The sequence below is a fragment of the Glandiceps talaboti genome, chromosome 7 (assembly GCF_964340395.1).
Source record: "Glandiceps talaboti chromosome 7, keGlaTala1.1, whole genome shotgun sequence".
Classification (NCBI taxonomy): domain Eukaryota; kingdom Metazoa; phylum Hemichordata; class Enteropneusta; family Spengelidae; genus Glandiceps; species Glandiceps talaboti.
Genome location: NC_135555.1, coordinates 10,026,058 through 10,044,767, shown reverse-complemented (window position 1 = coordinate 10,044,767; position 18,710 = coordinate 10,026,058). Strand labels below are relative to the sequence as shown.

The 18,710-nt window shown below is 35.3% G+C and overlaps 2 protein-coding genes across 5 annotated transcripts; both read right to left on the bottom strand.

Moving 5' to 3' along the window:
* Positions 1–1,155: 1,155 nt before the first annotated feature.
* LOC144437157 (IST1 homolog) lies at positions 1,156–13,587 on the bottom strand. 4 transcript variants are annotated; one of them, XM_078126021.1, is made up of 10 exons: positions 13,453–13,587; positions 11,677–11,775; positions 11,114–11,190; positions 10,571–10,762; positions 10,029–10,112; positions 9,392–9,502; positions 8,559–8,882; positions 6,102–6,254; positions 3,265–3,301; positions 1,156–2,799 (listed from the first exon to the last, which is right to left on the bottom strand). In XM_078126021.1, exons 2-10 carry the CDS (start codon positions 11,765–11,767, stop codon positions 2,528–2,530), a joined length of 1,341 nt encoding a protein of 446 aa, XP_077982147.1. In that variant the 5' UTR covers positions 11,768–11,775; positions 13,453–13,587; the 3' UTR covers positions 1,156–2,527. The 4 variants fall into 4 exon arrangements, with proteins under 4 accessions (XP_077982147.1, XP_077982148.1, XP_077982150.1 ...); XM_078126022.1 differs by having other exon boundaries at positions 6,102–6,194; XM_078126024.1 differs by having other exon boundaries at positions 6,102–6,191.
* A 3,102-nt stretch (positions 13,588–16,689) lies between these two features.
* On the bottom strand, positions 16,690–17,091 carry LOC144437108 (fatty acid-binding protein 2, liver-like). The gene has a single exon (XM_078125960.1). It carries the CDS (start codon positions 17,089–17,091, stop codon positions 16,690–16,692), a length of 402 nt encoding a protein of 133 aa, XP_077982086.1.
* Between the last annotated feature and the right edge of the window lie 1,619 nt (positions 17,092–18,710).

Below are 18,710 nucleotides of genomic sequence, written 5' to 3'. Positions count from 1 at the left end.
TCTGTCAAATATAACATTGCGTCATTAGGTGGGGCTACATATCTCTGACGGCTACCCCCACCCACACTATTGTATTGTACCGTTACCTAAGCTGTATTACTGATTCTTGCATACCATTTCGTGCACCATTTCGCGATCGAGCGAAGGTTTTTTTCCCCTGAGGTTGTTTGACCAAAAGTTCAAGTAAATTCACGTTGAACATTGCAACTGAGACAGAACTTTTTCAGCCAACGTGTTGTGAACTATTGGAATGAATTACCGGATTATGTTGTGACTTCTAGAACAACCAATACAACTCTTTCAAGGCAAATTCGGATCGCTGTCTGAGCAAAGATGAGCTGGCACCAGATCATTTTTCACAACACGTTTATCATTACGTCACAGACGGTGTCAATATAGAATGAATAAATTAATTATTTTGATTTCAAATATTCAAATCCTTTATGCAGTAATCAGAATGCATTTCTATCTGAGGTCTTGTATAACAAAATCATCATTTAATAATTCCAGGAAATCGGAAATGAAATTAGCTGCAAAATAAATAAAATTCAATCAATCAATCAATCAATCAATCAACCAACCAACCAACCAACCAACCAACCAACCAACCAACCAACCAACCAATCAATCAATTGTTGACTCATAAGGTGACTGGATATTGTGGCCAAATTTGAAGTTCTATGCGATTTGTTCATTCCTTTCCGGCAATATCCTCACTAAAACAAAACTGAATATGGGGGAATTTTTTGGCCTAAATTTTCCGGGTTGGATAAAACAGATTCAGAAAAATACTGACAAGAGCTGAACGCATCATTCCATACCATTACACATGGATACTTCTCCAGATGTATTGTATACTTTACATCATCACCAATCCGGTTAAAACATAATGTAGGAATAGGAGTCAATTCCTTTATTTTCATCAATTTCCTTGTATATATTTGTTTGTTTGTTTTTAATTTAGAGCGTTAACTGCAAGAATGACAAAGATAAAAATCAAACAACAACATATGAAGGAAGGAAACAAAGGCCAAGAAAGGAATTAATCCATATTCCTACATCGGATTTTAATCAGATTGGGTCACCACAAGTCTAGAATTTGTCCTTGTCATTTTAAAATATAAATACCAAATTATACCAAAAGATGAATGCTGTTTGTGACATATCAATTTATTTGTATGAGATGCTACAAGGAAATAAAATATACAGATTTGGCATTATTGGACAAAAGAAAGTAAGAACTGATAAACATATGTAAATCATATGCAAAGTATTAGTTTGTTGGTACAAATACATTCTTTCCTATGAGTAAGATTATCTCATACTTGATGAATATATTAAAATGATCAAAAATCAGACATGTAACATTTTTGTACAGTCAAGTACACAGAAGTAATTCTAACAGTGAAAATCAGCTGAATCATAATTTCATAATAATCTCTCAATTTGGTACACATTTCAGAATTAGAATCATTTTGCTCTCCCCACAGGGAAAGCTTTAAAACGATTTTTTACTAACATCTGTAGTAATATAAATATGGCACAAAGTAATCATCTCAACTCTACAGTCAAATCTTTTTTCAGAATTTTTTTTTATGAAGACATATTTACACAAGGTTTTGCTGGAAGTAAAGCTGCTACACAGCATATACCCATTAAAATATTAAGAACATTATGGTGGTAAATAAAAGTACAGTATATCAGTATGGTGGTAAATAAAAGTATATCAGACTCTATAGAGGCCTGCACTGAAAACCATCATGATATCAGTATGGTAAGCCTGGTTTGGTTCCAGAAAGCTCTATACATGTTTATAATTTATGAAGGTAAGAATTATGTCTGAAAGATATATGTTTTTTAACAATACACAGCCTTTCAGACGATACAAATACTCTCCTTTGTGTAATGGATGAATGAAGTGCACATTTTTCACTCTCAAGATATATTATGTGACAATCACTGAGACTCATATTCTCATAACAAACATCTATTCTAGTATATCAATGAAGTCAGGTTATTGAATTTATGTATTTTGCCACTCAGGGGGTGGGGGCCTTTCTATTATCTCTATGTTTTACCACTAGGGGGTATCATTTATTCCAAAGGCCTTTATTTGTGCTTCAAATCTTTCACTAAGCACACTGTGCCTCGTTTGTGAACAATAACACTGAATCACTGTATTGTCTTATGTGGGAGATTCCTATTGCACATTGCTCATCAAATTGTCATCTGAAATTTGTCTTGCCAAAATCAACTTTATGTGCATAAAGAAATCCCATTCTAAATTTCATCAGTTTTATCATTACGCTTTACAAAAGAAAATGTGTACATTATCACAAAAGTGTGCAAAATTCAATTGTTATGACAATATAACTAGATGTTTACATGACCAAATTAGTGTTTTTATTGCTATAGCTATTTCTAATTACACTAAATCCCTATACTATTAATTTCATTTCATTACAAAGAATTATCACTATTTACATTGGCATAGAACAATCAACATTTTCTGTCATCCTATAATAGTTCATTTCCTCTTTTTCAGTTCTTCAAATCTCCTTGTGAGATCATCAAAGTCAACATCATCTCCAGCAGTAGATTGTGATCCCACTGTGTTATCCAGTGGTGGTAGGCTGTTTGTAGGGACTGCAGGCAAGTCTGGTATGCTGGCTGCTGCATCTTTCCCTGGTAATGGTCCAGCGTCTGGAAAGCTTGGTGGTGGTGGCGGTGTAGGTGCCGGTGCTGATGGTGGTGTGAAGTTTGAGGGCCTCATACCACCAGGTCCAGGTGGAGGAGGATCTGTGATATGTAAAACGACACAAATTTGTATGACAATTAGATATCACAGAGTATGATTCTTGGAAAATGAGAAGTTCACGAATCCTAAGTAACTATCCCAAATATTTTCACAACTGTGAACTAATTCCTCCTAATATTCTCTCTAAGCCCTTCCTATTTTCACAAATTATGCTAAATTGTTTAGCTCATCTCGAGAGAACTCACTAATCTAAATGTTTTCCTATTCATTTATTTCATGTTACTGCATACACATCTAACTTTTTGTTCGAAAATTCAAAAGAATCACTTCAATATCATTTCTTTCTGTTTTGTCAGAAACTTCCTACAAATGATGCTTACTTCCAAATTTTGAAGGAACACACATAATGAGAAAAGTAGCTTAAGTAAATTAAATGCATAACAATTAAATGAATGAAATGAAACATTCGCCTATCAAATATTTCCACACAATAAACCTTTACTTACATACTGAATCTCTCATTGCATCTTCATATGGAGGGGCCTGTAAGAGAAATAATATCAGAAATATATCAATATTTTAAGTATTCTTAATCTGATCGATACAAGTCACATGACACAAGCAATATATAATGACTGAGTTTATTCAAATTTACATCATCCAAACATTACTTCTGTTTGATTGGTTGAGGACTTTGAACATTGAACTTTATCCTTGGTTTTATTGCCAGTCTGTGTGGCACACCATATTGCATAGCTATTTATCTCAAGACAGCATAATTATAATATATATATACACCAATGATAGTTTGAATAATGGATTTTTATATGTGCTGCATGTAGGTTAGTTGATCATTTCCTCAGCATGAGAAAACTGACTAAACTGACTATAATGTGACACTCAAAACTTACACTTCTGAAGCATTCAAGCAAGAGACACAAGCTGAGTTGATAAGTTTTCAGGGGGTAATTTTTACTGTACATTGAAAAGTGCATGCAGTAATTGTACTAACTGAGACACTAACTACCACTTGATATGGCAGAACTTAATGCTGATAGTCTGGCATAATACATAAGTGATTCTATGACAGAATTTAGTGTACGGTTATATATTATAAGTCATTAAGTGTGCTAACAATGCCCAAATGACAATTATTATCATTGAAGGTATGCAGCAATATCAATATTATATGGTACTAGAAGTTTAACAATGGCCAATGACAATTATTATCATTGAAGGTATGCAACAATATCAATATTATATGGTACTAGAAGTTTAACAATGGCCAATGACAATTATTATCATTGAAGGTATGCAACAATATCAATATTATATGGTACTAGAAGTTTAACCATGCCCAATGACAATTACTATCATTGAAGGTATGTAGCAATATCAATATTATATGGTACTAGAAGTTTAATCAAGGCTTTATGTGAGTATTTTCAACTGCGTAAAAAGAACTTTTAAACTCAGCTAACTTGTGCCACTTTAATAAGATGTTTGTTGAGGTTTGTCACATTGAACCATACTTTAAACACTCTTTCCATATCAAAAATCATACATGATAGCATAGCTATGGTCCTGCATACAAAATCATTCTGTAGCTCTCAGGGGGAAATGAAAACATTTAGTACAATCTACAAAACATCTTCAGCTTAGAGGATTACACACAAAATCACCGTGTCATATTCATTTCATATTCATTCTGCAAATTCATATAAGGTTGATAGAAATATGGCTTTACTGGATCTGACTACTTTCCAACTACCGGTAACATTTTGTAAAAATTATGACAACAGAAAGGCTAATGTTCATATCCTTTCAACCAATCATCCATGTTTAACAAAATCATGAAAATAAGTGAGTTTATAGAATAAAGGAATTTGCAGAGAGTAGTACTGATTTGTTATGTCCCATATTAATGAGATTTATGAAAAATAACAAAATTGTCAGAAAGCTATTGACAGTAATCCCAAATATTCAATGACATCTCATAGACATTCAGGGTGTACCTGTACTACAATGGGATGATGTGTCTCTCTAGAGGCACATGCAAGAAGTTGGAGTAAACTTAGCTGGATACTACAACTGAAGATGGGTCTTCTCTGATTCACATGTCTCTATTGAGATAATAGACTGTAAGATACGTTGTGACGCTTTGCCCTCACCAGCCGATGTGTGAGGGCGCCCTGTCACGGCGTACCTTACAGACTATTGAGATAGGTGATGTCAATAGGTGTACACCCCTGATGACGTGAGATGTTGGTGAAATGCTGGGACTATCAGAGTAACAACAATTTATGTTAAAAGTGCAGGAACCCAGAGTTGAAAAACAGCCATTCTCTCATGATTTATATGAAATACCTTGTCAGGACTAAAAATCAATGCATGTACACCAAGTGAGAAGAACAAATGTAAGCGTGCTTCACCAAGATATACATTTGTGATTTAAAAAGACTGTGTATTCAGACAACCAGACAAGTGATCCCAGCTGTGTTAGCATTGGTATTCAAATGAAGGATGCAATATAAAATTTGAATAAAACTGAACCTCTGAAGTTAAAACTGTCACTACATAAACTATAATGGAGAAATTTACTTAAGTGTGGATGTAGAGTGTTACAGAGCTGCAGGCCATGTCCCAAATAGGGATGAATAGGAATCAAGTAAAGTAAAGGTATAGGAATATTGAGTTGTCAGAACTTATAATTATTAGAAATACAGTTATCAGAAGAAAGGAGGTGCGTTTTTTAAATCTGCATTGTAATTATGAGATTGCATAGTATTTCTATTAAAGGTACATAGTCCAGGACTTTACTCTTTTATCTTAAATTTATTCTAGTTTTACAGAACATATTAAACGATTTTTTTATTAAAATATCTGTGAGTCATACAGTGTTATTTTATCATTATTCTCAGTCATTTTATTTCAATAAAGCCTCAGGTACTTATGAAGAAATATCTAGTGCACACTTCCTGTTTTGTTATACTATGGCAGTACATTGCCATGTAGGTCAAAATGTATATTCAAGGAAACAACATCAATTTTTGTAGCCATGATTACCTACCTTGTGTACATATAACAAGAGAAATTTTCATCTACATATTTCTCTATAAACATGTGACATGAGAAAATGACAAAGTCGCACTGCAAGACTCATTCATTAAGGCTTTGTTTTTTTTCACTACTTTTCTTCTTTATGCTGATATAGTAAGAATATAAAATTTAAAAGGCTTTCCAGACAAATTAGGAAAAGAATAAAGTTCTAGACCATGTCCCTTTTGAAGGAAACTATAGCACATATTTGTAAGGTACATCCAGACTGCTGCCATGAACTCACCGGTGTCATATTTCTAGACACTTCCCCATTGTATGAAGGAGGTGGAGCACTGGCTGCTGGAGGTCGACTTGGAAGGGGAGGTGGTCCTCCCTTCTTAGAGGTTGGAGGGGGAGAATATGTTGCAGCAGGAGGAGGAGGAACAACAGGTGCATTCTGTGAACAAAAATGCAAAACTCAAAGCTATGCTAAAAGCAATGTAAAAATATAAAACGAAAGAAGTAAGAACTACAAGAAAAACTAATTCATGGCAAAGTAAAGTAATTCAGGCAGGAAACAAATAAAATGATAACAAACTAATGATTATATGTTCCTCTTAAAAACATGCATTTAGAAACTTGCAATTCAAAATGGGTCAGAAAAAATAACAAACAACATTCGCCGATTAAAAAAAATGCACTCAAAAAGTGAGCTACATTTTGAAAATATACCTTTTCATCATTCTGTAATGATAAAATTAATGTCACTGTATAACAGGCAACAAAACATTACATCATCATCATGCAGGGCATTACTTAAACAATGAAGAAAACATGTGGTGTACGGGTTAATAAACAAATGTGCGCAATTAATCTACCGGTAATCTGGTTATTTCAAATTAAACAAAATATATAATTATACACATACAATTAATATTGGGTGGGGAAATTCAAGGATATCAACGTTGACAATTATACATAAGAAGGGTTATTTTGATTAGATCTAGTATTCTCCTTGGGATCTTCCAAAAGGTGTTTGAGGACTGATAACTAATTCCTCATAGCTGGCTTGATGTTATGACAGTATGGTGATGATCTGTTCACCTGAAGATGTTGCTTTTTGTGGCCAGGGATTCAATTCAATGCCAGGTTCTCGCATTAGTGCTAACTTATCAGTGGAGCCATAGGAGATAACTAATGGGACCATTCTTTGTTTTTGAGCAACATTCTCAATAGCTCTGACCACACCTAAATTTTAACCCTAATCCAACATTGATAGCTTCTAAATCTCATACAGTCATCAGGGTATTTGCTACAAATTGGGAACCCCAATAACTGAGAGAGGAAAATTTGTAAAACTTGCACAGATTTTCAAAACTTGTACTGTAATTTTGGTGAGGAACTCTGGTAAAAATGTAAAGGATTTCAGGTAGGTTTCACATACTTTATTGACTTCAGTAAAAAAAATGCTCACAGCAAAAACACTGAGCAACTACTTTGATTCTTTTCATGAAGTAGTTTGAAATTCTCATATGTTACCTTGACCTTTTATCTTATCTAGGAGAGAACAACACTACCAGCATCTAATATTAATACTCAGTCCTGTGTTAGTATTTTTAAAACCTTGTCCCCGCCCTCATATTAGAATGTGCCTATAGAACAATATGTATAAAAGGTTATTGGAGCATAGCACTTTCTAATAAGGGGTGAGTAGGTTAAAGTGATGATGCACGTATTGCCATAGTCCAATTTACAATTTACATGTATATAATCAAATTCTTACCAACCAGTTCAGCAAGATAGTTTTACAATTACCATTATTTATGGGGAGAAATAAAAAATAAACAAACAAACAGCTTTAGTTGGTTTTTCTTTTGCAGTAACAATAACATATTAGAGTTGTTAGTTTATGTCCCCTACATATACTGTATCCAATTGTTTTCTTTCTGCCTGGCAGTATGGTGTACTCCAGTGTGTGTCCACAATTTGATGTGCCACTGATGCACAATAATTTCTTGCGACTCAACAAAATTTGATGTTCCCCTATCCTTACTATGTGGATACTAAGAGTAACAATTTTCATCATTTTGAACCATAACAAACATATTTTCTTTTATTAGAATAGAGATATATTTGTGTTCCTGAAAGTACATGTATCATATTAGCTGGGTAGGAATGTCACTCTCACCAAATTTTGTTTGTCAGCCCCTTATTTTTATCATTTTCAGGAATATTTGTATCTAACTAACTGCACGCAATACACAACTGATACCTTCTTTAACTAACATTCTAGGTAGTATTTCACTACACTTCCTTTGTTTTTCTGTAACTACTTGATACAACTTTGTCTAAACTATGAAAACTATATCAATTTATAGTAATTACAATGGTATCAGACAACTTACCTAGGTAGACAATTTTGATTGGCTAAATACGGCAAATAACTAGAAACTGCAATAACTCACAATCTGAACACTGACTGAACACTTTGGCCCTGGTGATAAATAAGTCTTAAAGTTCTTGTACTCAATATTCAAAGAGTATCTGGTAATGTACGGCATGTATTTGTACACAGCAATTTATAGAAATTTCATAGAAATCATAAGGTCTGTAATATTAAGGTGAATGCAAAAACGGCTGTAAACATCCAACAAGGTTTTGCATTGGTGTATGCTTCATACAGTACAATTCATATCATTGTAAATATGTTATGTTTTCACTATCTCAGAGCACACAACATGGACATGTTGGCATTACTTACCTGATGTGAAGGTTGTGAAGGGTATGCAAATGGCATATTTGGATTTGGTGGTCCAACACTGGGTACGGCATTAGTAGGTACCATCGGTGCTGCCCCACCACCGCCGCCACCACCACCAGAACCACCGCCATATCCACCACCATATCCACCACCTGGTGGCCCACCATATCCTCCACTGGAACCACCAAATCCACCACCAGGTGGTGGTGGTGGTCCACCCATACCACTACTACCTCCTGTACTACCAGGAGGACCACCCTTACTAGGTGTATCATCTAGTAGTAAGAGATCATCTGCAGTTAGAGGATTGAGATCTGCTGAGTCCTATAACAAGATAAAAGAGTACATTACATGTTTAGAAATAGGAATTAAAATCATGAATTAGGATGAATTCATTTTTATATTCAACTATTATTCTGCAGAGATATAAATGACAAAGATAAATCCTCCTTTTAAATGCATGTATACTGTGCAACAAATACATCAGTGGTTTTTCTAAAGTTTGGGAACTGGTGTAATAGAGTAGGGAAACCTGGTGAACCTTTTAAAGATGTGTATGCCATGTCATAAAACGTAGGGAACACACCGTACAATGTCCGGGAAAGCCAGGTGGACTTTTCTTACTTTGCAAGATATATTATGGCAATACTAAATATCTACTTGCATTTGTACACTTTACTGTATTATATACATTACTGATGTAAAAGTATGACCCTCCAAATTAACTTCATGTGCAATTTTTGAAATTGACGGATACATATATTGAGACCACAAAGTGATTTGAGAATTCACAAATTGCTTAACATTCTAAATTTTCATATACATGTACTCACTAGAACTTCTAAATCTGGTTCATAAGGTATATTATGACTCCTTGCAATTTCCTGTAAATATCTTTCTACTAAGATCTTTGGTGGTGGTTTGGGGCTCAACTTGAGCATAAACTGAAAAGATATAATAAGAAAACATGTATGACTATGAAAAGACATTGAAAATTTGATCAACTCAGTTCATATAATGATACATCATCATGTCAGTGCAGTAAGGTTGTATCTGCTATGCAATTGTACAGGCAGATACGACCTTACTGCACTGATGTGATGAGTCATGTAGTAACAAACTATGAACAGAGATGTGATACTAACTACAACAAAAGAACCGTGGCATCTTTCATAACTCAGTCATTCTTCCGCTATCAAATACATTATTTTTATAGAAAAATGGTTCCCAAAAAAAATTCCTATCATTTCAAAAATAATATCACTATTTATCTATGTATATTATATTTATCTCTTCACTTATTTTGATTCCAAAACAGCTGCAGCTATTAAAGTTATATGACAAATCTTCCAACTCTTTATAAATAAAAAACTTATCCAAGGTCCATCCCAATGTTAGTCATACACAATCATTTTACAATCAATACATCTACTTTCTCAAGAAATTTGTTCGTTATGATTGGTGTCTTACCCTTTCATTAACAGTTCCTGTTTCATTAGCTCTTGCAAGCTTTCCATATTCTTTACCGTATTTGAGACAAAGTTGTTGTGAGACCTGAAACACCAAGATAAAACATTATTCAGAAGTTCATGAATCACAAAAGTCTTTTGTATGTTATCTACAGAGGTCATCCAAATGACCTTTCTGGAAAGGTATAGCATGAAATGATGGGTGCTCTAGCTAACATTAGCTAATGGATATACTTTGCATACAAAATGAAGTGATGTTAGGGCAGTCTTATCAGTCACTGGGGATCAATCACAAATGAAATGAAATGGCAAATCATCCAATTTGTAGCAAAACATGTATTGTCACTTCCCAGTATATTACATTTACATACACGTTCATAGCTATAGGTTACATGGTAAGAATAACAAGACATTAACCTATGACCTTTTTACTCAGAATCAACCTATGACCTTTGTGACATCATACTACATAAACCTCAGTAACATCTGACTGCATCCTATATGCATCTCATTAACCTATGACCTTTGTGACATCATACTTACCACTCCAACCTCATGAACATCTGACTGCATCCTTGGTGCAGCCCATATGATTGTTGATATAGCTTCAGCAAGTCCATCATCTAATGTTTTAGTGCTTTCTATCAAACCAAACCTTGCAAGTAATAAATCACAATACAACTCTAAAAGTTCCATGGCTTCTACCAAATAGTCTTCTCTAATGATGTGTTCTACCTGGATAAATAAAATAACAAAATAGTCCGTTTAGTTTATGTGTTTGACAAATAGGCTTGATGGGGGGGTGGGGGGGGTCATCATAAGCCATGTCCTCTTTTTATTATGGCAACACTACAGGCTTACATACCCTGTGTTAGAGGAAAAATATGCTGTGGGTTACAAATTTCCAAATCTTCTAGTCTACGAAATCTTGAAGCCACATTGATATAAATGGGGTGTGATTATTGCATACATGGAAAGACATTATGGGACAAATCTTTAATGTTAAATATGAGCTCAAAAATGACCTACACTTGTACCATGAATCAATAGACCATCAATTTCTAACAAATAAATGAGAACACCTACTCTGATCCTGGCTCTTTCATCTTTACCAGTAGCAATATAGTCTGCAATCTCTCGTCTTGCTTTCTGTGCCATTTCAGCTGCAAAATAACAAAATTATTGATTTACATTTGAGAGATATGGTACCTGTTTTTATCACCTATTTATCTTTGAGTAGTGTACCCAAAGACAAATATAGCATATATCCAGCTGTTCCCTTCTTGTAAAAAGACAGAAAGTACAAATCCTTGTACATAAGTTGTAAATCAAAACCATTGTGATATACGGATAATTATATGGTGGTATTCTTATCAACACATACCTGGTAGTAGTTCTCTTTGCTTCATGAGGCAGCCCCCCCCCCCCCCCATCCCCACCCCAACTCCCTCCTCCTTCCATTATTACCAGAAGTGGTATGAACTATAAACTGCATCTTGTCAAGCGGATGTTAAAATGTTATGAAATAGTTGGTGACCATACGTACTGCTTAGAAAGGTGTTACATGTGTATCAAAAAGTCCTGTTTCCTGGAAAAGCACACGAACCAGTGAAAATCTCAAATAGAAGAGTTTAATATCAAATCCTTACTCTTTTTCTTTTCTAATAATTTCAACCTATTGATGGACAATCTGAGATTGGTTTTCAGCTTGGCGCCTTTATATCCACTTCCAAAAGACATCTTGCTGGCTGTAGTAGAACAAAAAAAGACATCAAACACAGAGTTTAGAATTGGAAAGACCACCAAGATTTGTATTGGAGATCAACTATCTGACATGACTTACACAGGTCATAACGATTTGGCATCGATGAACTTATTTTTCAATGTAATACATTAAAGGATAAGTGTCATATACCAACCTACATACACGTATATAATATACTTACGTATGTACACACATACATACATACATACATACATACATACATACATACATACATACATACATACATACATACACACACACACACACACACATACATACATACATACATACATACATACATACATACATACATACATACATACACACACACACATACATACATACATACATACATACATACATACATACATGTACATACATACATGTACATACATACATACATATATACATACATATACACATGTGCATATGTGCATATGTACACACACTCACATCCCACACATATGCATGTACAGTGACACACACACATCATTAATCAGTTTTAACATACAATTGAATCACTCATGCATGGATCTCTAGTATAAGTAACTAGTAGAACTAGTATGAAAGTGTCCGATTCTGCAGTAATGTGTTTTTACAGTGTATAAACATCAATCTTAATAAACATATACTAGCCGTCTACGTAGAGAGTTCCAAATCTCTAATGTAGGTGTATTAGTTTTGAACTTCAAATGCACTACAGAAAGTGGCAGGGGGAACAAAGTAGTAAAACCAAAACTCTATGAATATGCTGAGGATGTTTCAAGATCAGTCTGCCCTCTAAACCAATTCGATGTGCCACTGATGCACACAATTTCTAGTGATGCACCAAAATTTGTTGTTCCCCTATCTTTTACTATGTATTAACCACTAATGTGGGGTTTCGTTCATTTTGACACAAAACAACATAATTTGGCTACATTAGAGGGCACACTGTGCAGGATACTTCATTGTTTTCTGTCAACAGAACTATGACATGAATATGAAATTATGACCAGTGCCACCAGACTGACTCAACCACCTATGGTCAGATATTTGTACATTGTCAGAAACATAAAAAAAAAAACTATCAAGACATACAGGTAACTGTTTGAATTGATAATTTTACATGCCGAGATCAAAGATGGATTACGAAGATCTCTACTGCACATAGCCCATCGCCTCTTAATTACCTGAATGGCCAAGTACATCACTACTCATCACAAATATTCGTCTTAATTCCTACTCTGTCCAAGCATAGATTTCATTATTGTCTATGGTCCAAGCATGGATTGGAAGTATAACCCACTGGGTTGGTGATACTACCAATTCCATGGTCACTACAACTTACAAGGATCAAATTTAATTAATCGTTGTCAAGTCATTATTAAAACCTCGACTTTATATTTTTCACAAAATAAGCTATGCTAGTATATGGGCTATTTATTTACCCGGTTGGAGGAATGGAGGAATTTCATTTCTTTGCAAAAAAAAACACCTTTCATAGTGTGTTTGATCATATTTTGTCATGTTTGTCTAAAACGCGGAAGTAAAACAAATGTCAAGTACAAAGTGTTTATATTTGGATTGAATTTGGAAAGATGTGTCTATGCCTGGGGACATCGTTTCGTAGTTGCCATATCTTTGAGCGTTGTTCAATAAAAATACATTTGTTCCTTACCTGTTGTAACGGCTTAACGCTACGTGTATATGCAGAAATATATCAAGCTGTTATTGTACTCAAGGTCTACGTCGACTATCTCTGACTCAATCACATATGATCCTCACGACGATCTGACAAGATGGCGGTGGCACATGCGCAGATTGGTGTGATGACGTCACTTTGCTAATTTTAGAAGTTGGACACTGCGTCCCCGGGCTGGCCGAACACATGACAGTACAGGTGTAAAAGTGTACTCGTGATACAATATACTAAGTAATACAATGATTCTCCAGCTGATATATTCGAGCTACTGTAAAGTCGTCCTATGTAAAAACACTCACTCCACAGCGGCCACTAGCTCAGCCCACAGGGGCGTGTAATATTTCATAGATTGTTGTTTTCTTATTGCTTAGAATGTCGTTTTCTTAGGAAAATATCGTACGAATCTTGCTGCTACAAATGTATCAATCTCTATACTACGAAGAAATAGTCTCTTTCCCTTACATGTAGGAATATATATTAATCAAAAGGTTGTTATATTTAGTCTGTAGACCTGGAAAACAACAATCTATGAAATATTACACTCCCCTGTGGCTCAGCCTGGAATCCATGCGGATGGGGATTTTAGAAAATTAAAATTAGAAAATCAAAAATTTAAAATCCCAATCTACATGGATTCCAGGCTATGACTAGCTGTAACTGGGTATTCGATATTTTGATCAGACAACTAACGGTATATTCACCAAATAAACACCAAATAATTAGACATTGTACATCTCAATTAACGATCTATTTACATCTATAAGTCGTTGCTGTATAGAAATGAGAATGCCCATAAGCTAATGAAATTATGATTATCATGGAAAATAAGTTGTTGTTAACTTAATAAATTGCTTGTTTGTTTGTTTGTTTGTTTGTTTGTTTGTTTGTTTCTGTAATCAAAACAAAATACGAAGGTTAGGTCCTACAGTACTGAATGCAGGTTTGCTAAATACTAGTAGTAACTCTTACAAAATGTATTCCCAGGCTGTCAAGATGACAAGGTCGATGATCTCCAGTGAATTATACAATGTTAATCGATCTTTTAGACTTTCTAATGAAAGACCAATTATTATCCAGCAATCAGTGGACCAACCAATCAATCAATCACTTCACTCACCAGTGAATAAATCCGTGAAGGGCCTATGATTAATCAACAACCTATCTTCAGGAATCGTGACAAAAATGATCTCCTCAGCGACATTTCTTTACATCAAATCTGTTGGCTCATTTTGCTTGATATTTGGTATTTCACGACTACTGCAGCTGTCCTTTATTTTCTCTTTTTGTTTACACATCTTCTCCTCAATTCCATTTCATACATAACTAACCCGCCACATACATATTAAATCTAAACATTCATAACTTCGACGTAAGTGCGTCCTAGATCCTAGCTAATCTGAGTGCAGAGCGCCACCAACGGTTGAATCTGACAATTGATCGCGAATAAGTGATCATTGGTGGCGCTTGTTATCGCCACACCACGAGCTGCGGCGCAGCGATGTAAATGTCAGCACATACTCAGAGTCTGTTTTTTCTACTATCTATTGCGTGTTGTGGAACAATAATAATTTCATACACGAATCTTACACTACAACTTTTTAATACTGCCATCACCATCTGTAACCCAAATATTCCAGGAGGACTTGGCACCTCTTCTTCAGTGGGTCATTAGCTAAGTACTGGCAAACTAGTACAGTATTGAGTATATTCAGTATGATTCTTCAGTTAAATTAGGAATTTAGTTTGACAGTACCAGTGACTCACTGAAGAGTAAGGGATTCAGTCCACTTCAAATATTTTGGTTATAAATGGCTACTTCAATATACGACGAAAATCACAAACCCTAAAACAAAACGTCGCCTGGTTCGACAAAAATCTCACTAACATTGCCACAGTTTTTGTCTGGCCAGACAAAATATCTCTTTGATGTTGTAAATGTTCTGGTCTGGCTCGACAAAAATATAATTAATATTTTCACATGTTATCGTCTGGCACAACAAGAACTGAACTACAATTGATACATTAATAGTCAATTGACTGTCTCAAAAATATCAAACAACGCGCCAAACCTTAGGTTTACCAGGCAGGGACATATGAATTTGGCGTTGATCTCCTAAGATGATGGTAGCTCACGCATAGAAGTGAGAAGGGGATAAATGGGAAGGGGATAAATGGGAAGGGGTGGAGTTAACATTGAACCAATTGCATGCTGGCACATATATGAGCTTTACACTAGCCAATGGAAATTTAAGTAACGCGTATACAAGTTAAGTTGTTATCTCTCGAAATCGAGCAAATAATACATTTAATTAGACACTAGAACGGTATAATCAAATTTTCGGCAACGTAAGTTATTTTAAAAAGGGCAAACATGTATAGGATCAAAGTCGGACGAATACACTTACATTGGAACAAAATCATGTAATCATATACTAAAGACACGTTTCTAAATTTAGAGAAAAAATAATAAAGATAATTCCGTCATATTAGTGAAATGGTGTCGGAATTATCAATCATAGGAGAGCACATACAACGTAAGACGAAAAACGAAGACAAACAGCACTCAATCCGCAATCGAAGACAACATGCACAGCACATACCATACCATACGAAGAAAAGACAACGCACACAAAGAAAAAACAGCACACCCAGAGAAAACGCAACACATGCGGAAAAAACACAACACATCCAGGGAAAACACAACACACATGTTATTTAAACTGCACTTGAGAACTTTAATCTGTATTCAAAATTGATTACATATCATATCAAATAGACACTAAAAGAGCGCTAAGAGATGATTGTGAACAAATAACCGGTGGGCTACCGGCATGACATGTAAATTTTGTTTACGGAATAAAATCTCGACGAAACCAAGAATAAAACAAAGTTCTCCGGAACAAAAATGTCTGATCAATAAAGTTCTACATTCGTCACAGCATTGGTACCGGTGTTGTCCTGGTAGTTCACATTAGACATTGCACTAAGTTTGCGACGTATACTGAGTTGGCAAGTTCAACAGTTAAAACCCAGCTGGAAAAATTATGGACACTGTTCCAAAAATGTCCGACGTTGTTGGACAATGTCATGACATTTGGAGCAGTTTCATCAGCAAGTTGAAGTTCGCAACGTTGAAAAATTCAGTTCAAATGGTGTCCAAGACATTCTATACCTCGAACAGTGCTCTAGTCTGGTTCCAACGATGAAACTGAGTTATGCACGGTTGAAGAAACGTTTGGCCGAGACTCCACCGACGGTCAAAGTCACAACCATCTGGTCTCCGACGATTTCACGGCTCTCGACAACCTGGTCGATTTTGCTACTGCCATCAACACCTTTGATCACCAATTTTCCACCTTCGTTTGTTGCAACGGCTTTACGTGACTGGCCGTGAATACCATAGGCTTCTTCGAATGGTTCTCCCAGCTTGAAAGTTTGATCAACACTCTTCTCTGGGCCAGCCACTCTGATGGTGAAGGTGTCTCCGCTCTTCATCATCTCGACACTTGCTGCAACGCCTGACTTTGTTCTGGCTGCGGCTGGTGCCTCCACGGCGTCCAAGAAAGCCTCTACGTTCTCGCTGTGGTCCAGAACCCATTTGCCTGCAAATGCCATCTTTAAGATCAAGGTATAGTGTCAAAACGAAGACAGAGAGGAGAAGACTTCAAGTCGGAGAGAGCAGAGATGAGTGCCGAATTGAACAGAATCATGGCAATATATAGACAAAAAAATGCAGATTTTTTGACAGAACCATTTTACTGGAGGGGTTGTCGTGATGAGGAGAAAATCACCTTCAAATTAAACTTGTGAAACGCACTCGACCAACAGAATCATAGTATGTACATATCGGATCAGCGTTTAAAATAATACAACAATTTAAGGGATAAATCGAAAATTGGAAGAAAAACGAAATAAGTTTGATATTACTATTTCATGATTTGTGAGGATCACCCCTCTTCCACGGATGGTCAAGTCCAAGACGATATATTGACGTAATGTTTGTATTAACCAAAACTAAAGAGTTTTAGGTTTCTATTAATGAAAAATCTAAGTTTCCAAGCAACTTAAGATATATTTTTAAATACTAGGAGCGTCGTTACTAAGGTGTAGTATAGGTTGACACACAGATACAAGATAGAAAAATAAATAACTTCATCTAGTAAAAATACTTAGATACAGATTTTCAACTTTGGCACTACTGTCAAAACCTACTTCAATTAAATCCACGGGATGGAAAAGTTATAAAGGTTTGCACAGAAGGCATTTCCCTTATATGTTTATTTTATTATTCATTTTTTTATTTATTTATTTTTCTTTCTTTCTTTTTTATTTTATTTTATTTATTTTTATTTTCATTTTATTTTTTTATGTGTCCATTCTTTTCTTTTCTTTTTTTTCTTATCTTTTTAATTTTTGATGAGTATAATGTATAAAGCCAAATGTCCGACAGACCAAGCGGTGTGTGAAACGGAATATACACACGCACACACGTTATTCTTAGCAACAAGTTAAACCATATTTGGTTTTAAAATAATGTATTGTGATTTTCTTTAACGTCATTAAGTTTCATCATATAAAAACAGTATTGAAATCATATACTGTGGGTTTTTTTATATTTGTCAAATAACGACAGAGAGATTGATCAGAGAACAACTAGGGAGTAAACTAAAACACCATTTGAATGTATGTGTATTGAGAAAGGTCTACTTGGCACACATGTCAAGCGTATAGTAGACTAAGTTTTAATTACACAATTTCAAATAAAGCCTACTTCAAATTTGTAGGAACAAGATCGATGGCATCTAATCTTAATCCTTTTGTCTGTACACGTATTGTAGACGGGATCTTTTGACGTTCTCCGCTGTGTTTATTCTGTCACACAGGTTACTCGGTGGAGTCTGCTACCCCAGTACCTTCCATGACACAAGAAGATTCGATGTGAACCTTTACCGCGTGACCTTTTCCACGGTGATTCTGACAGACCGTAGCCTGCAAAAACACTGGGCGAACTCAGGTAGACTCGACGACAGTACACGTGCAAATCAACTCGAAAACAGACGTCGAGCAAGCATCATGCTATTGGTGTCCTTTTTAATAGGACATCGAACCACTATCATCTAAAAGCTCCTTCGTGACTTCGTGTCTGGATATCGACTCAAAACTTTACAAATGAATTTCATTAGCCACTGACAGACGATAATTCAGGTGACACCGTGACCTCTGACACTGTCAAC

Coding starts and splice junctions, on each gene's coding strand:
- LOC144437157 (XM_078126021.1), bottom strand. CDS start 11,767: ATGTCTTTTGGAAGTGGATATAAAGGCGCCAAGCTGAAAACCAATCTC. Junction 10,763..11,113: donor ATGAAAGAGCCAGGATCAGA/GTAGGTGTTCTC, acceptor TTATTTATCCAG/GTAGAACACATCATTAGAGA. Junction 2,800..3,264: donor TGCAATGAGAGATTCAGTAT/GTAAGTAAAGGT, acceptor TACATATCACAG/ATCCTCCTCCACCTGGACCT.
- LOC144437108 (XM_078125960.1), bottom strand. CDS start 17,091: ATGGCATTTGCAGGCAAATGGGTTCTGGACCACAGCGAGAACGTAGAG.